The sequence below is a fragment of the Trichosurus vulpecula genome, chromosome 3 (genome assembly GCF_011100635.1).
Source record: "Trichosurus vulpecula isolate mTriVul1 chromosome 3, mTriVul1.pri, whole genome shotgun sequence".
In the NCBI taxonomy this organism is placed as follows: domain Eukaryota; kingdom Metazoa; phylum Chordata; class Mammalia; order Diprotodontia; family Phalangeridae; genus Trichosurus; species Trichosurus vulpecula.
The window spans coordinates 1,638,443-1,665,969 of NC_050575.1; the positions used below are offsets into that span (position 1 = coordinate 1,638,443).

Here is a 27,527-nt window from a genome sequence, read left to right on the forward strand (position 1 = left end):
ATGCCACTCTTGTGGTATTTAATGTAACATCTGGAGTTTAAATACAGCAGGCACAGCAAATTGCCTAAATTTTCACTTTGAAGTTTTAAAATTAATTTTCCTATTGAAACTTAAATATGGAAAAACTAAAAGAGAATTTTCTCTAATGTTTTTACCTTTTTGAGTTTTTTCTTTGCTGCTGCTGAAGAACCAAGACTCATTTCCATCTTTTTCAAAGCTTTTTCAGAAGGTTCTTTTTTAATATCAGCAGCCACATCACCTAAATTAGCAAGGTCAGTCTCATCTCCCACTGAGCTGCCACTCTCCAGCAGGGCAGCTGCTTCTTCTTCATCTACTAGCAGCTCATCTTCAGATTCAAGAAGCAAACCAGGTTCTTGCTCGGCCTGCTCATCTTTTATGTCTTTGTCAGCATCTTCACTTTGTTTCTCTTCCTGTTCTTTTCCTTCGGCTCCACTATCACTCTTCTGGCTGCCATCAGTCTTGGACTTTTTATCGCTTGGAGAATCTTTGCCATCTGGAGAGTAAGATCTCTTTCTGCAATGAAATACTCAATTACTTTCTGGTCCAATGTTTCCAATAATACCCAAAATACATTCTACACATTTTAAATAAACTTACCGAGATTTATCTTTCTTCAACAGATCAATTCCTCTGTTGGGAATCTATTTGAAAAAAGTTAATACAATTAAGATCTTCCAGAGTTAGCACACTAGTAATTCATATATGACCTGGGATTAGTAATCTCTTCAATAGGTGAATTTAAAGTGCTCGATTAATCCCTATACACTTAGAAGTTCATACTGTCCTATTTAGATTTGTTGTCCCTAGCACTATTGATGCCAGTGAGATCATTTAAACCTCAGAATGTAAGATCGCTTTATTTTTGCTAAGAACCCGGGTCATCTTTGGTGGAGTGACCCCACCCCCCACCCCCAATCCAAATATATTCCCAAGTATTTTGGTGGTCAATTTGCATTTCAAGGGTAAGGGGAAATGGAATATAAGTAATAGGAAGTCAAGAAAGCCCACGAATAAAAAGGGCAAGGACCACATTGTTTTAGGATTGTAAATTGGTCAAGAAAAATTAGCAGTCAAAAAACATACCCGCAAAACCAGTTTTTTGTATTTCTCAGATAAGTCAACCTTCACATATCGGCCCTGGAACCAAAGTGCCTTTTTTGCACAGTGCTCCACCATAGCCATAGCGTCCTCTCGGGTTTCCATTTCTATGAAAGCCTAAGGAAATTGTGAAAAGACACAAAAATACCCTCTGCTATCCATTTTGTAATTAGACAATTCTTGTTATTTTAAATGACAATTTAGGAGTCAAGAGTACCTAGTCCCCAGTCTCAACTCTGCCATTACTTAAGTCCCTTAAACTGTGCATGTGCAGCAGATTTCCTTCTGTAAAATGGGAATGAATATTGTCCTTAATCTGTGTCCTCACAGATTAAGATAAAATGAAATGTGAAAACAGTGTGTGTGTGTGTGTGTGTGTGTGTGTGTGTGCGTGTGCGTGAGAGAGAGAGAGAGAGAAGTATTTTAAACATGCGTGGCATTTTCTAAATTGAGAGGCTTCCAGAAAATTTCTTTCAGTACAATATTAAGGCATGTTATGCAAAAGGTTCAGGAGATTTGCCTGGGGAAAATTACGTAGTATCAAAGCAGAGATTCAAAACCAGATTTCTCTTCACAACCAGTTCAGTTGGTTCCCCCCCCCATTATACACACTATCTCTTGATTAAAGATTACTCTAGAAGTTCAATAATTATAAAATCATTCATCATTAAGGATAGTACCTGACTCTTCATCCTCATCAATATGTAATTCTTTATCTTTCCATAGGGCTCAGCAAGTTTGATGACGGCACTGTCAGAATAGCCAGAATGGGGCAGGTTGCTGAGATGGATCACCCGTCCAAGTTCAGGCTTCTGTTCAAATTTCTGATCTGGTTTCCCACCTTCAGGTTTCTTTAAATTAAAGAAATGAGAAAAAAGTCAACTATGGTGGCCATAAAGATAACTTTTCATAAATTAAGTCAATCCATGAACCAGCATTTAATAGTAAACAATTTTTACGCCAAGCAGTAAGCTAGCTTGCTGAGGCTACAAAAAAAGATACAATCTTACAACATACATATATAACATTATTTAAACATATAAACAAATGGTGTGGCTATGCATGCAGGACAATCAGGAAATGTCAATCAGGTATGACCCTAGAGAAGTTTTTTTTTTAAAAAGCTACGGATTCTAAGTGTTCTAAGTAAGGGAGGAATGCATTCCAGGCATGCAAGAGAGTTTACGAAGAAAAATTACCAAACAAAACATGTCAGCGTATCTAGAATATAGCAGGCCAATAAAAGCAAACAAACATTAAGTATCTCATGTGTGACAGGCACTGTGCTTAAACACTTCACAATTATTATCCCCATTTTACAGTTGAGGATACTGGCAAGCAAAAGTTAACAAGTAACTTGTTCAGGATAAAACAGCTAATAGACAGTGTTCTTATCTATTGTGCTACCTAGTTCAAAAGAAAGGCCTTTAAATGCCAAACGTGGGCATTTGAATAAGGAGCCACTGAAAGTTACTGGGGAGGAGAATGACATATATGCCCAAGACACTTGCTTCTGCTTTAAAAAAACCACTCTGACAGCTATACAAAGAATGGACTGGATAATAGAGGAATTCTAGGCGGTGAGATGAACTAGGATGCTGTGGCAATAAGAATTCCAGGAATGAGAGGTGATGAGGGCTTGCACGAGGGCAGTGGCTATGTCAAGCGAGAGATGGGAAAGGAAGGTGGAGATTATGGAGCTAATTTGAATTAACTAGACTTAATAAATGACTAAACATGGAAGAGGGAATGAGGAATTACGGATAACCCCAAAGTAACAGACCTGAGTGACCAAAGAGAAAAGGAAGTTCAGAATATTTTTGAGAGGAGGATCCAAGGGGGAAATGATATGCAGATAAGCATAAAGAACAGGACCTACATTTTGGACATTAGGTTTGGACAGTAGGTTTGCGATGCCTTTGGGACACACAGTTCAAAACATATAAATAAACAGATACTGAAGGTGTCACTGAAAAATAGACTATATGAGAGAACTGTATAGCAATGATAACTGTTATACAACGGTAACTGAATCTGTGGGGGCTGTTAAGGTCATTAAGAGATTCTAAACATTAACAAATAGGGGCTGTAACATGGATGACACCCCCAGAAAGGAGAGACTAAAGGAGTGGAACCAGAAGAGAGCAGTCATGAAAACCTAGAAAGGAGAGGGTAGTCAAGGTCAAATACTACACTAGTCAAAAAAGGTTAGATTTACGTAAAGACCAGAGGATATTGGAACTATGGTAACTGGAAACTTGGGAGAGAACATTTTTAATTGCTGATGTCGTCAAGAGCTAGACTAAAGGATTGAGAAATGAGAAAAAGGGCAGAAAGTGAAGGTAACAAAAGCTAAAAAGCTTTGGCTGTGAAAGGGAAAAAGGATAACTTGAGTGGAAGATGTCAAGTGAAGATTTTTCAAGGATAGAGAAAATATGAGCATATTTGTAGCTCATAGGGAGAGATTGTAAAATGTATATAAGAGAAAGAGAGGGTGATGGAGGCATTCTAATAGAGGAGCTGGCAAAAGGGGGGGGTGGAATCAAGTACATAAATAATGTGGTATTGGTGAAAAGGGCCAGCTTTATTCGAAGACTATTCTAGTCTTTATTCTAAAGGAAGAGATAAAAAGGAACGTTTGGGGTTTTGGAGATGTAGGGAAGAAATGACGTTATGGCAAATGGTCCCTTTGTTTTTCTAAGTAAAGTATTCATGAGACGTTTAACTGTACTTTACTCAACTTAATCTTTGTGAAACAATTCTAACTAGTGATTACAGGTATCTTTGAAGAGGAAAAACATACCTTTATTCTTTTATACTTCTGGGATAAATGAACTCTTACTGGTTTGCCAAATACCAGTGCTGGTGTGGTTGTATAATAGTCCACTGCAGCCTGAGCATCTTCTGTGGTAGACATTTCAATGAAAGCCTGAAATTAAAGGAACAATTTCTAAATATCCTAGATGTACTACTTTGTGAAGCCTCCCAGAAATATCTCATACAATCATTCAGAGGTTATTGTTTAGTACAATGTATGCCTGAACAGATACAGCAGCATTTTTGTGGGCAATCGTAATAATTCTAGAAAGTTAAATTCCAATTATAGAATTAACATATTTCACACTTGTGAAGTACCTCACTTGGAATGCTCTCATGAAGATAATGCAAATATTGTTTCTCATTATAGTAGGAAACTGAGGCTCAGAGATTAAATTATTTGCCCAATACCATATAATTGGCAAGTATTGAGGCCAGGACTCAAGCACAGTTTGTATACCTCCAAATGCAACGGTTCTATGTAATGATACTATGCTTCCTCTCAAGACAAAATCCCAACGAAACAGGACAACTCTATCACTATTAAAAAGGCAAACCAGGTTTCATACTTTATCCTTTCGGCATTCAAGATTAAAGTTGCTTTTCATAACCTCACGGAAATACAATAATTCTTGCTTAGATGTAATCATTTGTAAAAATACTAACACAATATTTTAATAAACCATTTTCTTATAGTGTATCAATTTAAATAATTTTAAAATAGAATTAAGATCTAACATTTGAATTAAATCAGTTTATTTATATTTATATATAAATAAAAATATATATTATATATACATGAATATTAAATACAAGTGTATATATATATATATAAAATATATATTTATAACAACTAGTCTGCAAAAAATACAAGCCATATAAATATTTTCATTCCCATTTTATGGTTGGAAACTGTAAGGCATGAAGTGAATGGGACTTGTCCATGTTTACAAAGCTATCATGTGCCCGAGGAGCAAACCAAATGTTCCGATTCTAAATCTAGAGTTTTTTGGTTTCACTAATAAGCATCTATCTACTACTATTCACGGGACACAGTCCTTCATCTAATGGTGCTTACAAATTTAATAAGGGGGTAAATGCACTTTGTAATAAACAATAGCCAAGAGGTTAAAAAAGTCAGTTAAACTGTTTGCATTTATTTCCTGCCTTCATTCTAAAGAGTTTAAAAATGGTTTAAGCCTCACCTCATTGATTTTATTTAAGATCAGATGATTTGAAATTACTCCAAATGGTTCAACCAGCTGCAGAAGTTGGTATCTCAAGTTTTTCCCCCGCTGGAAATCCATAATGTGAACAACTCTGCTAGTTTCCTATCAACAAAACATAAAATGTGCAGGCCTCAACTCAAATCAAAGTACATGGCACAATACCAGAATAGAGTATTTCAAATAATAACCAATGTTTCAGTGAACTTAAAACTTACATAATACAATTCTAGAACATTTCTAGTATTTTCTTAGGATTTCTAATTAAAACGCCCAAGAAATAAAGCATTTTTGGTATTTACAATTAATACCTAGAAAAGGTACAGTGAACCAGTCCAGGTCAATGCCATCTTAGAGAGATGAAATCTTAGAGAGCTGCCTGGACACTGAAAATTTAAATGACTTGCCTAGGCTGACACTGCACTGTATGTCAGAGGCAGTATCCAAGTCCTTCCTGAATCTAAAATTGTCTAATAAATTTATATACAAATGTAATGGTAAGCGTGAAAGGCATTCCCTTCCAGTTCTCTAGGTATGGGATCCTACGTATATTAAAACAAGCCAATTTTTACTTGGCCACTACGTAACAGAATCTATGACTTTTTATGTATTCAACAATTTTTAAAATTATAATCCTTATAAAAATCTAGTGCAGATAAATATCTGAGCTCTAACAAGCACTTATCACCATTTCTACTTCTAGGGCAAAATTTGTTTATATTAACACCTTTAAAGTAAAAATGCTCAAATTATGTAAACTGGTATCTTAGGGATAGATGAAGTAACTGCTTTAGTTAAATTGTCATTATGTTTCTATAAAAATTTCCTATTAATTCAGGACAGATAGATTCTGGTATTACCTTGTACCAGGTGTTACAGATGTGCCAAAGGTACCTTTTTTTAAAGGAAAGCATGGTCATTGTAACCAATGTCAATGTACAGTACTCCAGCTTATCAGAGCCATTTTATTGACCATATTAAATTCAATAGGCTTTTCATTCCAATGTCATCTCAGCAACCTTTTATGTAACTTTAATTTTACAACTCTTTAATAATCTTGACATTAACTTTTAATGAAAAAAGGGCATATTTCTGATTTAACATGCTCAATATCTTACCCTAATTAAGTAGGTAATCTCTAAGAAAATTATTCATTGTAACATGTTGTAATCCAGTGACACCATCATTCTTATTGAAGAGTATGTAGGGCAGGTTGCCTCTACAATGCATCCACCCTCCCCCCAATGCTGTTAAGACTATTAGTTCTCACACAACCATTAAGACTCCTCACACATTCAAATTTCTGCTTTCATCCACTCTCCCTTCACTTTTTTCCTCTTTCCCTTCCCTTGGGAAAACTTTTTTTCTCTCTACTGTCTATTTTCTCTCATTTTCTTGCCATTTGTATTATGTCTTGGTTTTGACGGTCAATGCTACCCCATGAGAACATACTAATTTAGTTAAAGACCCGAACCATCATATTATCTTTACTCTGATATTTTAGCAAATCTCGGGTTTTTAGGAGCTGAGGACAAGACATCTAAAAGCTAGACAATAGATATTATATTACTACAAATTCTAACATTCTAGACCAGTTTCTACCTTCTATTTTCACTTTCCAAGTATTACAAACTACAGCCAAAAATGGGGATTGCTACTGGATATGAACAATGCCTCACTGAATGGAGAAATCTCATAAAAACACGAATCTCTATGCACTCTGTGAAGCAGAGCAAGTGTTTGATTTATATTTGATACCATACAGATCCAAATACAGGATGTTCCCTTAAATGCATTTACTTTTTAAGAAAAAAGCACATACAGATGAACATGCTGCTTTTATGCAATATTAAGTTCTACATAAGCTAGCTTACAGATGGAGAGGTGGGGGATGAAGAACTATAACCTTTGTGTTTCTAGAAAGTTACATAATCTATTTCCTTGCAAAATGATTATTTCAGAAAGGATTATTTTTATTGGTAACATTTTATTTGTAACAATTTATTGATAACATGCTTTTAAATTTTGCTTTTCTGCCTCTTTGAGTTTCTAAGTATTTTTCCATACAATTAACTAAGATTTAAATGCACAAGAATGATTGAGACTAAATATTTGGTATGAACATTTTAAATAATCCCAGGTCCACATTTTCATATTGTAATATATCTGAGATTTAATACTGACCATTCTGCCTTTTTGCATGTGTCTTGGTCCTTGCATATTTCCATTTCCGGCACCTGTAAGAGAGGGGAAGTAATTTTAAATGTTATAACTATACATTCACATAAAACATAACTGGTGTATGTACCTTGGCTGAAAGGGAAAGATAATCCAAAAATAATTTAAAAAATTAGTAGTATCAGCCATATAAATGGCATTTTAATTAACCTTTCATCTAGTCGATATCCTATTACTTCACTTACTGTTTCTTTCAGCTAACGATTTGAAAACATACCCATATTTCCTCTTGGTCCAACAGGTGGTCCCCCGAGATGGAATGAGGGAGGAGGGGGCCCCAAAATTCCTGGTGCTGGGTTTGTAGATTGCTGCAACATGAATGGATCACCCCTAGAAATGGGAATACATCAAATATTAAACACTCTAAAATAATCAGTGATTTAATAGTTACCAGGAATGTATTATCTATATGACCAATCAAAAAGAGGGAAATCTTATTCTAAAATTCTAAACCATACTAAACTTAAGATGAGTATAGTAATAAATCAACTAATAATCTGAAATGGACCTCTTTTTTAGCAATGAAACCATTTTTGAATATTTCTAGTAGACCTTTCAGTATTTTGTGAAATTATATAAAAACTCTATAGACCTAAACTATTTATAATAATAAGCAATGCTGAAAACTTTAAAGTGTTGATTTGCACTTACATTCCATGTCCAGAATCATTGTCAGGATTCCATTCTGGATAGCTTAAAAAAGAACAAAAAATTACCTTCAAAGTCAAAACACTTGTTCTGCTTTTACTTCAGATTAGTAGAAATTAGTTATATATATACTGTGGTTACAGGATATATATATATATATATATATATATATATATATATATATATATATATATATATATATACACTGTGGTTACAGGATATCTATAAAATTTATCCCACTGGGTTACGAGACACTAAAGAATTTCAAACTTACCAAAATAAGGGAATAAACTTGGCCCATGCTACCTGAGAATTCTGATTTAGGGAAAACTTAAGGTAATAAACATTTCTCCTATAGTATGACCTACCCACGTTACCACTAAAAGTGAAAAGTAGTAAGACCTTGGAATAGTCCTTCCCATGCTCTTCGTTGGTAGGATTTTGCTGATTATCATTAGGCATGAATCTATTCTATATATTAAAAGGGATACTTAGAAACAGCTTTTTCATACAATTTCCCTTAGGAATAAAATGGCTTACTAGTAGTTTTTCTATACCAGAAATTCAATTTATTATTTAACACAACTCAACCAATCAAGCATCTAAATTGTTCGTCTCATCTGTAGTTATTTCAGTAAGCAACAACATACAAAATTCTGTATAGCTATAATAGAATGCACTTTAAGTAAATGACAAAATCTGATTAACTGCTGTTCTTTTGTGTCATAAATAAGGATGCTTAAGAGATTATTTCAATATCCTACATTTCAAGAAGAAGTTGGCAGCGTCGACTGTGTGTTGCTCCATTGATGTGTTGATTCCACTCCTGCAGCAAAGTAAATTTGCAGAATTAACAAAAATAAAATTAAGGCATTTTGTTCAAGTGAACCAAAATTGGAGCATTAAACATTTAACATTAAATGGCCACAAAGTAAAACCCACTGTTTTTTGGGCATCTGACCTACCATCACATGAACTTGCAACTTTTCTGAGTTCTTCCTAGAGCTTGATCCTGCCCTCAAATATCTCATGCATATTCATGGAGGAAAAATTGTAGCTTGGTCAACAAAACAGGTGGCCTCTGGAAAAATGGCTCTTCCTAGTGGTTAATTGTAGATGATGACAGAAGATTCTGTTTTTTATAATTTAGAGTCTAGTTTAAGGCTAAAAAAAACCCTCCCTTGATTTATAAGACATTTTGAAAATCCTATCTACAGGGAAGATAATGGAGGGAATTTTTAGAAAACTTGTCAAAGACTGTCTTTTTATGGTAAGCTAAGGAGGATATGTCTATTACTTTTTACATTCTACCTAATTTCTTTGTTAATTCAACATATAACTTACAACTACCTTTCTACCCCCTTTTCTCACACCTAGGTTTGACCCGATCAAATCCTTATCTTACAGTGAAAAACTAATGAACTGTCATTTGGAATTAAAAATGAGTTAAAGCTATCTATACCCCTTAAATTATAAAACATGTTTCTCTCAAAAAAACACACATATAAAACTAAATTTTATAACTTAAATCCTAGTATTTCACAGACATTTTTAAAACCTGAAAAACATAAAAGCAATATGGTACAAGAGAGAAAATACTGAATTTTGAATCAGGAGCGGTGAAAACATAAGCAACTGACTCATTATAATCAAAGAGTTGGACCAAATGACCTCTAAAGGTCATTTCCAACTCTTCATTTATCTAACCAAGTTTTCAAAGGGCCTAAAGATGGGGCCTATGGAATTCAGGGCACAGTGAATTTTGTGAATTCTTCTAGGGATTATAGTCACTATTTAATCCATTTGTGTACCTCAAAGTTGTTATCTTCTTTAAAAACATGACCAACAGTATACAAAGAAACTCTGGACACCACCCAGGTTATTATGAGGTGGTCTGACATCAGACCATTATTGATGAAAAATATTGCCACTGGCAGAACAGGCATAAATCTTAATAGCAAATTTGTATGTCTTATTTACTTATAGAATATGACTATCTGTAAATTTAAGCAGCGGGTAAGCAGGACTGGAGGAGGAAGTAGGGGGAGGATTCACCAACCAGGCATTTTATTTATACAAACCTATAGTAGATGAACGAACATATAGAATGCCAAGATCTTTTATTCAACTTCCCCACTCAACAGCTAACATAGGGGGACAAACTTCTAATAGAAATTAGCGACTTCTACGAAAGTGAAAATGAGTGTCCCTGATCTAGACAAATTTTAAACCCAAGAACACATCTTCCTTAATCATGATCTACAAGATCGAGACCTAAGTTTCAGGAGAATTCTTCCAACTATCCCTTTATGTTTAATCTATTAAGACTCTATCCAAATTCTGAGGGCTGGGAAGAATCTCTAACTGAATTTTGAATTTAAATTAATTTTTTTGTTTCTTCATCAAAAATTTAAATTAATGCTGAGGAAAGGTAAAAGTACTCTGGCGTGTCAGATTAATGGAGCTTATATAAGGATCTTGTTTTAAAGTTTAGATGTGACCTGTTAAAAAAGACTTTATTAAGTTTGAATGCTCACCTATGCCAGAGACAAATGGGAAGCCATTTTTAAAGAATTGAGAAAATAAAAGAGAAAGAATATGAATGGTGGTAAGACTGAAGTGAGAAAAGTTCACCAGAAATCATCAAAGAGGGATATGAAAATTGTACTGCCTTAGCTAACAATAAAAAGGAAATAGTATGCTGGCAAGAAAAGAAGTATGACATTTAAAAATGAAGTTTTGGAATGCCTTTCTCTTGAAGAAAGAAAGAACGAAATCACTTCAAAACATTACAAAGGAAATCTCACAGAGACAAAAAAAAGTTACCTTTTCTGCTCAAAATGTATTTCCTATTTCTTTCCAACTTCGGTTGATCCTGTTATCATTTATTTAAAGCCACCACCAAACTAGGACAAGTTTTCCAGAATATGCAGTGCATATGAAAGGGCAGGATTAAACTTTAAAGCGTGATCCCTTACTGCTTTATCTATGATATCGAAAACTACTGTTGATACAAAAGCATGCTACAACATGCCTCAACAGTCATGTTAATACAAACTAGCAGCATAAGGGAATAAATGCTTTTAATAAAACATAAAAATTGGCAACAAACTTGGGGAAAAAATTTTAAGCAACAATTTAAATACTTTTGAACTTTGTTTTCAAATTCACACATTTTGACAGATTACAAAAGCAGACTGGACACATGGCTTGTGATTTTTAGCAATGACTAATAAAGCTATATCCCTTTGTATACTACTTATTTAAAAAAATAATTCTTCCTCTTGTAATTTGTAATCCTTAATTTAGATTCACTTAAGAAGGTAAGTATTTAAAGAACTAAAAGGTGCTACTTATTTGGATAAAATGCAACATATAAAACACACATTTCTTTAATCCAAGATTCCTCATACATTCCTTTACTGCATTGTCCTGTTCTATGTACCAGCAGCAAATTTCCATTTACTGCTCTATGTGCAACACAAGGGTAAAAGGAAGCTTCCAAATACATGCAACTTTATGTATTTGTAGCTCTCTATCAATTGCCCTCAGTAACAGCATTAGCAAAAAATGATGAAGCAGGCTCTAAGAATACAACGTAATATCCTTGGGGTTTAGAGATTTTTTATTGATTTTGACCCTTTGGCATTCACCCTTAGGAATAAACCTAAGAAACTTTTCCTTCATTATATCAACTCACAATAAAACTCAAGGTCTAGTTTTTGGATCATTGACCCTAAATTTAAGTTTCATTAAGAATATACAAGGAATATTTAACAGTAAAGGAAGGGGAGATGGGGGTGGGGTGGCACCTAGTGTAGAATAGAAAAATGCTGATTTAAGCATTTAGAATTAGCATTCTGGAAGGAAAACCACATCTCAATAAAAATTTTAATACTGCTACAAAGTAATTTGGTATTTTGAGATATACTACATTAGTGAAGACTTTTTGGGTATTTTACCTAGTTAGTAGTTTAAAGAACCTTCATATCCTTAAAATAAACACATATGACTGGTTAATTTTAAAGTTTAAATTTCCAAAGTGCTCCGTAAATTCAAATATTTCAGATCAAAATTGCAGTTTTTTTTAGTATTGTAAAGTACCACCCCTCATCTGCGTAAACGAAAATTCAGAGATTCAAACAGAAAGGGAGAATATGGGTGATAAGTAGCTTTTTAAGTTTGTTTTTTAGTAGAAGTAACTTAATATGGCTGTATAATTTTAATTATTTAAAAATTAATAATCCTTTAAAATGTTTTAAGGGAATAGATGTGGACAGGAAATGACACTTTTAGATGTTATTCTAAATTCAGTTCTTAACAGCAGCATGTTCCCTGAAAGTGGAATGATCTTATATCAGACCAGGAAAAATTGATGGTCAGAAATTACACATGAAGGTAGGAGTACCCTTAAAATCCAATTGTATTTTATTTTGAAAATAGCGAGAATGGATAAAATTGAAAAAGCTGAAAGAGAAAGGACAATGTGCTCAAAAAAGGCATTTTGAATAAGTTGCCATTTTGCCAGAAGTGAATGATAATTAAGCAAACAGAGGAGACTTAGATTTTTTTTGTTTAAAATGAACATAATAGAAATCTACACCTAAACCAGGTAAAGAATATGCTTACTAGGAACATAGAGCAGGATACTGCAGTAGCTGATTGAATTTTCCAAGTTTCTAAAGGGATAGATGCAACATGGGATAATAAAAAGTGAATTTTGAAGTGCTTAAGAAAAGTGTGGAAAAGGAGAAAAAAAATGATGACAAATTTCAGCCATAGTATGAGAGTTTGTTAAAGGAAATTAAAAAGTTAAGAATGAACTAATCTAAAATATGAAACATACTGAAGCAAACTCCAGGGCTCTACATTAACGCTTTCCCTTAGCCACGGATAAGGAAAAAAAGAGAACTGTGCAAGAACACATCTTTACTATGTAAATTCAGCAATCAAGACAGATGTGGAGAGCTGAAATCAAGCTTCCTGAATAGCACAGGACACAGACTGCAAAAAAATATTGAAAACAACTCAACAAAGCAGATAAAAAAAACCTGCTTAAATGTATGGTTAAGAGGAACATATAGATGCAAAATGCCAACAAGATATCTCGGTGGATGACAGCTCAGTGGCCAGAAGTAATCTAGGCAAACAGAATATATTAATGTAAAGCCCTGGTTTAAAATGCTCAATAACAATTATCTTCCAAATAAAGCAAGTGCTCTCAAAAGTATATAAAACTTTTAGATCAACTCAATGTAATCAGACTATCGAAAGAGTAAGATATAGGTAAAAACAGATAGGTACTACAATGTAAAGGAAATTAGAAGTATCTGTTGCATTAACTCACCTTATTAGAATGAACTGGCATATCACATATAGAGCACAGATGGGGATAACCCTTCGGTAAGAATCCATGGAAGTCTTCAATATTGCTACTTGGAGGAGCGCCTCTCTTTTTCTCAAAGAGAGATCTCTCTTGTAAAGGACCAGGACCACGACCCATTCTCTCATACTCACTGTCAAATTTATGATAGTTATGTGAGGGCTCACCATAAAAAGATTCATCCCTACACCTTTCTCCATCTCTTAATCTGTCATCTTCATAATCCATTCTGTCATAATAACCAGATTCTTGAGAACGACTTCCATGGTCATAATCAAGCACTGGGTTGAGACTAGGACCACGATCATCAAAACTATCTCTTCTAAAGTGCCTTTTTTCTTCCCAATCATCCCTAGGTACTCTGTATGGTGGCTCCCGTGTAGCAGATCTGCCATCTCTACCATAACTCAATGAAGGGCCTTCTTCAGTTCTCCTCCTTTTAAGTTGTAGAAGGATCTGGGGCAAATTCTCAGGAGTAATCTTGTCCTCTGGATAACGACTCAGTTCATCTAAGTCTCTAGCAGACAGACCAAAACTGGCCAAAATGTTACTGGCCTGGTCCGCATCTCCACGGTGTTGAGAAGACAAAGGGAGTGGACCTCTACTTCCAATGTTAAATATAGATTGCAAATTATGGGAAGAAGTACTAGCAGAAGACAGTGCACTATGAGATCCTTGTTGATTCAATGAAGAACTCATTCCAAGATTCATTAGACTAGCAAGGCGTGCAGTACCCTGGTTCATCCTTCCAAGAGATGCTGGCATACTTAAAGACTGGGTAGCAGCAGCAAGAAGGCCTATTCCTGCAGATAGGTCACGCCCATGACCTTGTGAGTCCCTACTGAGAGATGACTGCTGGAATGACTTGGACATTGTAGAACTATCTCTTGTCTACCTTATGGATCAAAAAAAATTTTTTAAAGACGGCCAAAAAGAAAGCTCAGACTAGAAAGCTAGTTAACTTTGCTTCAAAAATGGTAACGCCAAGAAAAAAGGATCAATAAGGACTGTAGATTCTTCTTCAAGCTGAGAACCAGCAGACAACTCTGTAGAAAAATAAGCAATTTTAGTAATAAATCCCTTTAAGCAGATGCAGTTTTTTTTTAAAAAAACATGCATCATGTTGATTTAAAAAAAAAAAAAAGAAAAACATTTAAGATCTCAAACTTACAAGGTTTTCATTACATATCTTAAAACAGATTCAAGATGTACCCAGAACCTATTTTTGTGGAAAAAAAAAGGTCATCTGTCAAACTAAGCTTTTAACTATTAAAAGTGAATTTCATACTGAATTTAAATGAAGTGCTGGATCTCTGCATGTGTCTAAATTTTGGTAAAATTATCTAAGATGGGTCTTTTCTTTTAGAAGAATAAATAGGCAGCCTATGTGATGCTTAAGTTCCAGGAGAAAGACTACCAAAAAATAAAGTCAGAAAGTCAAAGATGAATCTGTTGTATACTGCTTTGAAAACGAAACCTCTATCACTACAGGAAAGGACCAGACCAAGTAACTAAAAGTAACTGAAGCTTGCGTAACAAGTATCTATTATAATAAGAGCTAAGACCAAATACAATAGGAGAGCTTAATGCAGCAAAATTAATTTACCGAGGTGAAGACAGATGTGAACAAGAAAAACAAGTTATTTCCTATTTTAAAGATTTCTCCCCACATTTAAGTAATACTGTTCTTTGTGCCTTCTTGCTGCCAATTCTACCTTAGGCTGTGCTTATTCTTATAAAGGAGAAAGGGGAGATTCCCAAGAAAAAACCCACTGTAGGAAGTACATAGGAGATCCAGGAAAGGGCACTTTTCCCAAGTTAGCATTAAACAAAACTCATATGATGCTTGGGGATTACAGCACCTCTAGGAGCTTGAAAATAGAGGAAATGAAAAGGAGATCTTGAATACTTAGAAATCCCACCATTTTTTTCCAAAAGATTATTTTTTTCCTGGAAAAACTAAATTATGAATACTATCTCTTCCCAAGAATTCTTCTTCAAACATGGATGATGATGTTGTCATTTCTTTCCCTAAACTGATGCCATCTTCCATCTCAGAAGTGATTTCAGTAACATAAGAATTTGTAAAGCACTTTTAAGTGAATCACACCAATTTCACAGTTCAAAGAAACACATCACAAATAACTTTAACTAAACACAGATGGCTTTATACATCACAGTAATTTTATATATACACACACATATATAAAATAAAGCCTGATGTTCCATCCCAGAGACAAGAAATTTCTTCCTTACATAAGGTACTGCTCAAGTAGATACATGAACACTTTATCAACCACATACCTATATATTTATATATCTCAAAGGTCTTATAAATTAAAAACTTCATTACAGTTAAAAATCAAGCAGTAGTGTTAACTAGTTACTAATCTATTATTATAGAACAACCTACTTTGGCTAATTTCAATATTAGATCAAAGCTAGATATATACTGTATGAATACAGTAGCAGAGGAAGAAAAAATGGTATAGAAAGAAGAGATTTTAAGACTAGATTAAAAAAAAAAGATGCAGCAAAGGTAAAGAAGAGACACAGAAAGGCTATCAGAGGTGGCTTGAGTTACAGAGAATGTTCTCACATCAAAAGAGATGAATTTGAGAAAAAGACATTGAAGAAATCAATGCTAGATGAGATCCACTAGATATATGAATTAAGTTTTAAAACAAGAGACAATTGTTTAAAAGGAGGTGTCAGTAGACGTTGAGATGAAGGGGATAAGATAATTTCCTTAGTCTGTTTAAAGTATGCAGATAGTTGGGTATGATTTTTTTTAAATTCCAGAAAATAGCTGAACTAATTTGTACATGTAATCACAGGCAGAACCTTTTTTACGTCATTCATTTATACATGTGTAACTGAGCACAATTAAAAGGGGTTTTCGTTATCAAAATTTCAGAATATTAAGAGCAACATTTAGTTACAGCCACGTGCTTTAATTCTAGTATTAAATGTATTGATAGTTCAGTTTAACAACTTTGTTAAAAAACTAAATTTCCCCTCAAGGAAATCATGTGGCTTCACTACTATAGAAGCCTGTCACATTTTCTAAGAGGTAAAATAAAAACCAACAGCTATCAAATATTCATTTAAAAAATATTTCTGCAAAATTATATTTCTGCACAAAACTACATAGGATCTGCAAAAAGAAAGTCAAGTGTTGGAGAAGGCAAAAGATGACAAACAGAAAATGGATGCTGAAATAACTGAGAAAAAGAACAAGACATGGAAACGATATTGAAGTTCCATGAGAACTTATGTTCCCATATAGGTTAGCCTTACATATTTATCATCTATTAATATTAAAAAAGATAGCAATTCAAAGTGCAATACCAGTATACAAGTGCTGCCATAACTTAAACCAAAAGCTGAACCAAACTGTTATTTTAAATAACTATAGTAATCCAGCCACACAATACATATTGTTGAAAAATACATTAATGAAAGCATTTCTTTTTTAGGTTTTTTTCTTGACTGGACATTAAGATAATTTAAAAATTAAATTAGGGTGAAAAGATGAAATCTCATTAACTAGGGTGTTGTTGAAGTATTCCTATCTTTAAATTTGCCAAATACAAATATCAAAATTTTCAATTCTATTAAATGCCATTACCATATATATGCATAGACATATATATCAATCAATAAAAATAAATTTTACAATTTTCCAAGGCAATTATTAATTGTGCTTTTCGAATATCTGCCAAAATTAGAATATCTAATGTCCTGCCAATATAGCAAATCATTCACATGTTTGGAGTAACAATACTAGAGGAAAAAGACATTTAGGAGATATAATTGAAATCAACATTTTAATGAGATACAAATTTTCTCATTTTTTCTCTACTAGAAAAATAGCTATGATACACATTCTCTTGTATTAATAAAAACGTTACTTTACACATAAAAATTTTAAAATCTGGTTATCAAATACATTTATGTCTTTTAAGATACATCCTTTTAGAAAGGAGACACTTCTGAAATCTCATACATTTTCAGAAAGTATATTAACTTCTTTTCCACATTTAAAGTTTGCATTAACAGCAATCTAACATCAGAGAGTATTACAAGCTTTCTCTAGTAATTTAATCTGCCAAGAAAATGCAAGGGGGTACCACCTTAATTCTTCATATAAAGCATAAGGATATATATTCCATCATTCAAATTAAGTATTACTGAAAATGAATTTAAACCAGCTTTGTTTCCTTAGAAGGTAATTTTTTTTTTTAAAAAAGGAGCCCTTTAGCTTTTACATTCAAAATAAATCACTATTTTAAGGGCTAAAGCTACTTTTATTATTGTTTATATACTAGTATATCAGATGTATAGAAATTACTCATATATTCTAAACATAAAGCGGTAATTTCAAAAGAAAAGCTTCCTAGCACATTTTTGAAGGGCTTCCTCAAATCTGACCCTTACAGTATTATGTATGCTAAGATAATAGATTAAACCATAAAGTTACTGAACAAGTGATTGTATTTTTAATATTGAATGGTAGTTTCTAATAGTATTTCCAGCATTTGAATTACAAATTATTTGCAAGCATTTCAAATTTTCTCAATGTTCTCTGAGTAGCAAATTTTTACACAGATCAAAACACATTTTGAAGATATAATTGCATGAATGCCAATCTGACTAGAGTAACAGTGTTACAAGTTATAGATGCCTAAATAAATTAGCTGCAGTCTTCTACTGCAACAATGAGAAACAAGCAATTTAACGTATCCTTTGAAAAGGCTGTGGTTTGATGTATGAAGTAGTCAACTTTGTTTCCTGCATAGGTTACCAATTCAAATCTATAATCTGGCTCCTTTTCAGTTCATTTTTTAAAGTTAGATTGTTCTGATTCTTTTAAACTGATCATCTTTCTGTATTTGCGCCTGAGTAAGTTTTTAAATTCTATTTTTGCAAAATTTATTCAAGGACCAAAACCTTGAATTAGCCATCAGATATCCAAATCAGAAATTGTCACAATATGTAAATTTTAATTTTAGTAATGCTTTTTAAAAGCAGCTTTTACTAATTTTTCTATTGCTAAATAGTCTAAAATTCTGGGGGTTTTTTTTCTCAAAAAAAAAAAAAAATTTTTTTTTAATGAAGCAACTCTCAGTTTGAACCACATTAGAATGTTGCCCTATGAGGTTTTCTCAAATATCATTATCAGAAGTGTCAATATTTCAATATGGCACATACCTTTGAGTGAATTTTAATGTGGTATTCATTTTTTAATATGAAGACCAAATTAATTCAAATTGGAAACTTCTTGGGGATAAAGCCCTAGAGCTTTGTTCAGAACATTTTACAGTTATGCATAGTAGCAATATATATATGTATACATTATGGTACTTTACAATGACAAAATTTGTAGTTTAAAACATCAGGCAGATTGAAAAGCTACCTAAAACTTAAAAATATGCCAGACTATCGCTCTGCACATCCATCTGACAGACCTGGATTCAACTTCTAGCCCACTTCTCGATTCCTTAGGCCAGTGATCTATAAAGACTGTGGCAGAGTGCATTCAGCTGCTGAGAAGATAAAAAGCTTTATGTTAATCAGTTGAAATTTCGTATTTCTGTTCAAACTTGGAATAACTTTAATTCTTTTACAAAAAATGTCCAGACCTCAGAAAACAATTTAATAAGGCCAGTGACTTTCAACGCCAGGCGCTGAGTGAATTTCAGATAACTTGAAGGAATGATGGCAAAGAATCCACAGCCCAAAAGCGTTTTCCCATCTTCTGACAAAAGTCAACTACCCTTTCCTACCATGAGACTCCAATTTCCTGATTCTATTTTCTATTTCTCTGACCAATTTCCATCAAACTCCTTTTCCACTGCCTCAACCTTTATCTTCCAGTGCCACAGCTCACAGAGCACCCTCTCCAAAGACAGGTCTTTGGTTCTACCTTTCCAACCTTTCCCCCAGGCATCTGGGGTCATTTCCATGCAAATGACTTCCAAATTCACAACTCAAAACTCCAGACCTCACCAGAACTTACTGCTAAATAGCTACAGGTCTCCAAGACTTCAAACGCCCTTCCTCCATACCCCATTGGTTTGTTTATAAAAAATTCTCCCCCACAAAACTGAGCTGCATTTTCCCTACCGTTTTCTATCCTCCCAAGCTGAAAAATGTGAGATTACCTTTGCTTTTCCTTCTTCATCCATGTGAGTATGTACATGTGAGGTATCAGGATGGGCAGAGAAGGTAAGCACTATCAGAGTCAAATCCTGCCTGTGACAATTACTGCCTATGTCACCTCCACCGCTAGGTGGCACAGTGAATAGAGTGCTGGGCCTGAAGTCAGGACTTTTCTTCAAGAGTTCAAATCTGGCCTCCAACACACTAGCTGTGATCGCAGGCAAGTCACTTAACCCTATTTGCCTGAGTTCCTCATTGGTAAAATGAGTTGAAGAAAGAAATGGCAAAACACTCCAGGCACTATCTTTGCCCAGAAAACCTCAAATGGGATCACTAAGAGTCAGACACAAATGGGCAAAAATGTCACTTATAAAAGTTATAACTTCTCTGCACCTCAGTTTCCTCATTTGTAAAGTAAATAGATGTCAGACTGGGTGGACTATGAAATCTCTTCCTGCCCTAGATGAGACTAAGTCCCTATTAATTTCTTCAAAAACATCTCTTAGGCTGGTGAGGTGAAGAGGGTAGAAGACAGGAACAGAATCCTGGAAGGTTCATAAAAACCTGAGACTTGTACAAACTGACATGAAGTGAACAAAGCCATTTCTGCAATAACATCAATACTCTAAAGATAATCAGCTTTGAAAGACACAGGAACTGATCAACATAATGGCAATTTACAATTCCAAACAAATGATTCATGATGAAACATGCCATGCACCTCCAGAGATAGAGCTGATGGACTCAGGGCAAAATGAAGAACAGTTTCTTTTCTTTCAACTTGGCTAATACAGGAATGTTTTACAAGACTATTCATATTTGTAATGGCTTTTTTTCTTTCACCTTCCCACAGGATGGGGGAAGGGAAAGAATCCAGAAAAGTAAATTAAAACTTTAAAATTACTATTAAGCTATATTAAAACAAAAGACAAAAACATCTATTTGGATTAACTTCATTCCTTGCAAGACAGTGACTCCAGGTTCTCCTCCTAAAACATAGCTATTTTGATGTATCCAGCTCAAGGTGACCACACTTGGCGTTTTCTTGGCAAAGACAGAAGTTCCTTCTTCTCCAGCTAATTTTACAGATGAGGAAACAGAGACAAATAGGGCTGAGTGACTTGTTCAGGGTTACACATCTATCCATAGTAAAGGTCTGAGGCCAGATTTGAACTCAGGAAAACGAGTTTTCCTCACTCCAGGCCTAGAACTAGCTACTGCGCCACCTAGCTGCCCCTTGATTACACTTACCTGAATTTAAAATTCAATTCAGACCTCTCTTAAGCATATAAAAACATTTCCTTCCTTATTGTTCACCTTACCATATCAAATTTTTGTTTGACTGGCCTTTAAGATTTTACCAATTCTTCTAAATCAAGCCCATCTACTTTGTAAACCAACATCTCCCTGTTCTCCCCAACCTTTTCCTCAACTGTATTCATTCTCTAACTCTTATCTTTAAAGACTCTAACCTATTCACTCCAATACCTACCTCGAAAACTCTGAGCATACACAATGATCTCATTTCCCTTTATAAACTTTATGTTGCCTTAATGATAAAATTATTCTTTTTCAGACTCAAATTTCTAAGGGACTGTATCTTTCTCATCCTTTACGTATTTTTCACAGCACAGAGCGCAACCAGCCTTCCAAAATTTTAGCATTTAGAAAAGGCTGTCTTCTAGTAAGGTAACTCTTTAAATAAAAAGTTGGATTATATACATATGTGTATATATACACATATGTGTATGTACACATATACATGTATGCATAATCCCTCCAAGGGTAATTAAAAATATTTAATGAAGTGCCTATTCCATGTGCAAAAAACTGTGCTAGTAGAGTGGATACAAAGATATTTTAAAGTGAAGGACTCTCTGCCCTAAGGGAACTTACATTTTACTGAAAGATAAAATATGTACACAAAATAAACCAAAATACAAAGAAAATTGAGAAGGAAGAGAGTACTAACTGGAGGGGAGATGGAAAGGGGAAACACTCCAAAGGCATGGGAAACAGTTACTTGTCTGTGTGAATGAATGGAAGCCTGGGATGGAACAATTAATTCAGTTTGGCTAGAATACAGATCATCATGACAAGGAATACGAAGAAATAAGTATGGAAAGGCAGGTGGTAGTTAGACTATGAAGAGACTCAAATATCAGGCAAATGATTCTGCATTTTATCTACAGGCACAGGGATGCCACTGAACGTTTTTCAAAGAAAATGGGTATGGGGAAAAATGAGATTAGGTCTTTAAACCATATATGAAATTCCAAATGGATTATCTAAATGTATTTTTAAATCATTAAAAAAATGGACTGGAAAGGAAGAAAATTATTTTCTCAATGCAAGACATTACAGAAGACTGATTTGCTATTGAAATGGTTCCTTAAAACAAAAAAGTAATGCGCCCAGAATAAAGAACTGAACAGAATGAGGGGGAAAAAAGTACGTTTTTGATTTCTAAAAGGTTAAAAATCCAAAAGGAAACAAATTGTAAGAGAAAGATATGATCTAATAAGAAAATAAAGAGGACACATGATGCCTAAAAATCACATTTAAAAACTTCAAAATAAGATTCAGAAGGCAATATGGAAGCAAAAAGGATAACCTTGTTAAATAAATCCGCACATTTAAAAAACAAACCACAACTAATGGAGTCTATCTCATGTACAGTTCTTTTGTAATTCTTATGTATTTGAATGTTTTTTGATGATCATTGCCAAGTCCAAATTACCACCTCCTCAAACTATATTCACTCAAAAAGCAGGAAAAAAAATAGTTACCTATAGAAGCAAAGCATATTGTAAAATTAGTATAATCCTCAAACAGTTAAACACACCTTGACAAAACAAACAACCCAGTTAGGAGATGGTCCTTAATATTAAACAGATTCCTTTCTCTGTACTTTTTTTCTGGATACTAAAAAGCAAAGTATCATGTGAAGACCACCAATGACCCTCTTGTATAGTTAAACCTCTACTCATTTCTTCCCTTTTCTATTTCCTTTACACCCCTTTCCTTCTCTTTGCCTTAAATCACGACCACAGGTATTGCTTAACCCTGACTTGGTTTTAGAGTTTATTTTTATAGTAATTAATATTTTCTATAAAAACTGCAATTAAACAAGTATTCAAACAAGCAGCTACCATGTACCCAACACTGCCCTAAGCTGTGTACTATCTGATTTAAGCAAATCTTATTTCATAAAAAGTCAAGACACCCTCAAGGAGCTTACATTTGATGAAGAAAACATGTACACATTAAAGCAAACAAAAACACAAAATAAATACAAGGAGAGGGAGGGCAGAATGAGAAAAGGCCACTCGTAGTAAATAGCGTTTGAGTTCAACTCTGAATTGGGGGGCGAGGGGCCATGGCAGTTTGCAGGGAGTGCATTTCAGGGATGAGAATCAAAGAGATGGAATGTGTCAATATAAGGACAGTATTATGAGTAACGTAGTACTCTAAATTTATCTATTACAATAAAAATAAATTGCCTTTAGTCCTAAATTATCCAGTCATTCTTAAGACTTTATTACCTACTCCCACAAAAAACCCAATCATGAGCAGCTCACTTCCTCACCTAGGAATATTGTCACATCTAATACTGTTTGATAGAGATTAAGGAAAGTAGAAAAAGATGCATATGTACAAAAACAGTTACAGCAACTGTTTTGGCAGTGGCAAAGAACTGGAAACTAAGGGAGTGCCCTTCTGTTGGGGAATGGCTAAATAAGTAATGAATGGTATATAAAAGGTATAGAATACTATTAAAATATAATATAAAAATGACAAAAGGAACAATTTCAGAAAAAAATTTTGGGAATATTTCTATTAACTGAATGCCCAAATTTTGGTTGTAGACAAGTAAAATAAATGAGACGAATGAAAAATGGTGCTTAGCAGTCAGAATAAAATTAGAATAAAATGTTTAAATCTTTTTAACTAAAATCCTCTCTTCTTCAATAAGCCATAAAGCTTAGCTTAAAGGAAGCTTTCAGCCAAGAATTGCAAAGAATTTGTTTATCCTTTTGGGGACATCTGAAGTGCCCCCCCAATTAAATGTAAATATTAAAGTCTTTAGTGTATTTGTGGCAAATCTTTACCATAGTGTTAAGCACTCTAGTTGGAAGCTCTTAATCATCATATAACCAAATACTTGACTTCCTAACACCCCCCACAACTTATTGCTTGTTCAAGTATGGATTTTATCTATTGCTATGGTCTTATAAAAGAATATTTTTAAGTGAAATCTCAAGGTGGTAACAATTGAGAAAAATTAATTTGCAATAATTAAAAGATAAAAACCTAATAATAATATTCTCAAAGCTTTCTGACCATATTCTAAAAATTCAATGGCCCAAGTTCAGGCACTTAAGTTATATGTAATTATATAATACATAACAATAATAATCAGTAACCAACCCCCAACTAAGATTCTATTACAGTCCAATTTAAATTCATTTAAATTAGAAATGTAAAAAACAATTTGGGGACACTTGAAGAAAGGGATTTCTACAATTCAGTAGTCATTGAGATTCTACCTTCAAAATGAAAAACACCTTTTCAGATTTTCTAAGATGTCTGCCTATAAACCATACACACCAGAAGTAATATTGATGAATACTTTGCATATATCTCCCATTTTAAAGAATTCACTGAGAATTTCTGAATTATTCACCTTAAATTCTTTCATTTTTTAATACTACTGTTGTCGGGTAACTATGGAAAAAGCACTGGACCACAGCAGACCTGGTGGTCTACTGATTACTCCGATTAATGAGTTTTTAAAAAAATATTCAAATTACGAAATCAAACGTAAACGTAAGAACAGTAAGAGCACTTTATAGACACAATGTTGATGGGTGAATAAGATGGAAAAATTGTGTCTTGTAATGGAAATTTAGGAGAATCCTAATAGAATTTTTCATTGACCACCAGCTATCTAAAGGTAGAACTATAATCCTTTTGTGAATCTCATTTTTATAGCCATGGGCATCTATGTACAAATAAAAGCATTATGAAGATGATTTTGCAACATCACAGTAGTAATTATAAGAGGTAGCTTAGTACAGTGGAAAGAGCACTTATACCTGGACCCAGGAAACCTTGGTTCAAGGCTCAGCTCTGTGGGAATTGTATCTTGTCTAACTTTCTAAATCTCAATTTCATCTGTAAAATGGGAATAAAAGTACTGCTATTATGCTTTTTCTTTTAACATTTATATTTCCATATTTTTTTCAACGGCAAAGTCTACTCCCCCCAGGATAAATTACTAATAGCCATTAACCAGAGGCACTACAACACATCAAATAAGAAGTATCTAATAGTAATAACTGCCCCAAATTAGACTATGCTCACCATGGCATCTGCCACCTGAAATGTGCAATTTATTTATCATAAACCTAGAGTCATCCTGAGTCTTAAGTACCCCAATAAAACCTTTAATATGTAACCTAAGTTACCTCCTGACCTGCGAGATGTTTCCTATTACCCTCATCAACCAACGCCACTAATCTCATTATAATTTTTAAGCATTCCAAGTACAGCTGCAAATTAACTTGCCCAGCAGGAGCAATCTGCCTCAGACCATCGTCTAGCTGTCTTAGCACAGCGCCTCAAACACAGGCATTTAATAAACGTTTATCGATTGTCTTCGTAGCCCCGGATTGAGAGCTCCCCATCACAACACCGGCCTTTGTCTAGAATCCAGAAAGCCTCATCACCCTCTTAGACTAACCCAGACTAAGGCCGCTCAGTTAGCCGAGGGCTTCCTCCACCACGCCACAACAGGGACATTTCAACCAGCTTTTCACTTCGCGGCCATTTCAATCGCGAGAGATTAGGGTCACAAAAACCATTTGGTGAGATGCAGGGAAGGGAGGCGGCCACGAGTCTGAGGGGGCGCTGTGAGCCGCAGGGAAGGGGAGTGAGAGCCACCTGGAGGGGAGGGGGAGCGGGAGCGGGGAGCGAGGGGAGGGGGAGAGAGGGAGGGGGAGAGCGGGAGCAGCGAGGGGAGGGGGAGAGCGGGAGCCGCGAGGGGAGGGGGAGCGGGAGTCGCGAGAGGAGGGGGAGCCGGAGCCTCGCGCGGGGAGGGGGAGCGGGAGCCGCGAGGGAGGGGGAGCCGGAGCGGGAGCCGCGAGGGGAGGGGGAGCGGGAGCGAGGAAGAAGCCTGCCTTAAATCACTCGGATACGAGAAAACCTTCTCTTTTTTGGCTGCCATTTTCTTTTGCGAAAGGAGAGGGAAACACACCCTTTGCCGACACGGAGGGCTAACAGGGCCGGGGAGCGATCGAAGCCGCCAGCACTGTCCTCACCCTCGCCCGCTCACGCGCGCACACACACATACATACACACACACACGTATATACATATATACACACGCGCGCACACACACACACACACCATGCGCAGTTCGCAGCCTCTCCTACCCGCCAAAACGCGGCCCAGGGGCCCCGGGAGTCCACCTGCCCCTCCCCTCCGCGGCGCCCCGCGTGTAAGTAACGGGCTCAGCTTCCCGTACCCGCCCACAACCAAGAAAGGAAGGAATGAGACGATTCGGCTAGCCGCCATTCCCCCCTCCGATGGCCCTCCCAGGCGAAGGCTGGAAAAGCCTCCTCCGCGCCCGGGCCTTCCCCGGCCCGCCCTCACCTCGGCAGCCCGAACAGACTAGCCCCGCTGCCGCTGCGTTCCCAACATGGCGGCCGGCAGGCGGGCGGCTCACATACGCAGCGCGGAGGAAGGGAGGGAAGGCGCGAGGCTGCCTGCGCCCCCCCCCCTCCGTCCCCGCCCCCGCCCGCCGCCAGCCCCGATTCTCCCTCGATCCAGCTCCCCGGCACGGGAGGCGCGGGGCACCCACTCACCCGATCCTCACCCGCTTCACCGCCACCTCAGGGAAGGGGAGGACGAGGAAAGACGACGACACCTCTCTTCGAGCGGGACTCGAAACCTCCCACAATCCCCCGCAGCAACGGCGGTGTGGCGACGGGCAGACAGCGGGAGTAGCAAAAGAGCGATTCCGCTCTCGCGAGAACCTGCCCCCGAGCGCGCCCCCGCTCCGGCCCCGCCTCCGTCTCTACGGCCCAGAGCGCGCCGGCTCCTTCCCTATCTCTTCCAAGCCTAAGCTCTTCTAAAGCCTGAGCTCGCACACGGAGGCCGCTTTCAGCGGAGCCGCGCCGCCGCTTAGCCGAGGAACGCGCCTGCGCGACTTTCCCTTCCGCTCAGCCCTTCGTCGCCCTTCCCCCCTCCACTGCCCCTCCCCCCAAGTGGCGGTGGAGGTGGGGGAGGGGAATAGAGGCCTAATTGCGGCCTAGAGGCCTAGCAACCTCGGAAAGTCTCATAATCTACCTTGCACTTACATGCTGGGGAGACTGGCGGTTAAAGTTAGAGGCCTCGAGGCCGTTTCCTTTGTTTACCCAGCAGGAGGAAGGCCCCGGCAAGCCGACAGCCCTACCTTTATTTTTCACCTCAGGAATATGGGAAAGAAGGAGCAATCAAATGGCTCCACCGGGCCCACCCCTGCCGCCTGACTTTCGGCTGAGGGGTGGATGCGGGCCCAGGGTCCCCACGACACCGCCTTCCTCCTTATGCTGCCCCGGTGCTGCCGCAGGCCGCGGGCTCCCCGGGGAGGCCCCGGGCCCCATGCCCTTCCCCTTTATCACGTGGGCCCATTTTTTCAGGGCCCTGCTCGGGATTCTTCACAGGTGGTCTAGGCCCGACTGGCTTTCCCCTGTAGCACGATTGCATTCCCCCCAAATCTTTTTAGAAACGCGTATTCCCGCTTCCCTCCCCGCCCCCCTTCCAGAAGGAAGCCATTTTTGTCTTTGCATCCCCAGACAACGCCTTTCTCAATTGTGTGTGTGTGTGTGATTTTATTGATGTGAAGAAAACCCTTTCAACCAGGCATCTTGGCCGGCATCCTGCCA

At 36.5% G+C, this 27,527-nt stretch overlaps 1 protein-coding gene across 8 annotated transcripts in view; it reads right to left on the reverse strand.

Annotated features, from left to right (window-relative positions):
- Positions 1 to 26,807, reverse strand: part of MATR3 (matrin 3) — a 31,337-nt gene extending 4,530 nt beyond the window's left edge. Inside the window, exons 1-13 of one of the 8 annotated variants that reach the window (XM_036748410.1) lie at positions 26,466 to 26,585; positions 24,696 to 24,774; positions 13,396 to 14,477; positions 8,813 to 8,874; positions 8,052 to 8,093; positions 7,618 to 7,730; positions 7,347 to 7,399; positions 5,142 to 5,267; positions 3,923 to 4,048; positions 1,800 to 1,970; positions 1,105 to 1,236; positions 619 to 662; positions 156 to 534 (exon numbers count right to left, since the gene is read on the reverse strand). In XM_036748410.1, coding sequence (XP_036604305.1) covers positions 156 to 534; positions 619 to 662; positions 1,105 to 1,236; positions 1,800 to 1,970; positions 3,923 to 4,048; positions 5,142 to 5,267; positions 7,347 to 7,399; positions 7,618 to 7,730; positions 8,052 to 8,093; positions 8,813 to 8,874; positions 13,396 to 14,304 — 2,157 coding nt within the window. In that variant the 5' untranslated portion in view covers positions 14,305 to 14,477; positions 24,696 to 24,774; positions 26,466 to 26,585. Of the gene's footprint in view, positions 1 to 155; positions 535 to 618; positions 663 to 1,104; positions 1,237 to 1,799; positions 1,971 to 3,922; positions 4,049 to 5,141; positions 5,268 to 7,346; positions 7,400 to 7,617; positions 7,731 to 8,051; positions 8,094 to 8,812; positions 8,875 to 13,395; positions 14,478 to 18,902; positions 18,981 to 24,695; positions 24,775 to 26,253; positions 26,401 to 26,465 lie in introns of those variants that run through there. The other 7 variants (XM_036748407.1, XM_036748412.1, XM_036748411.1 and 4 more) reach the window with 7 other exon arrangements.
- Between the last annotated feature and the right edge of the window lie 720 nt (positions 26,808 to 27,527).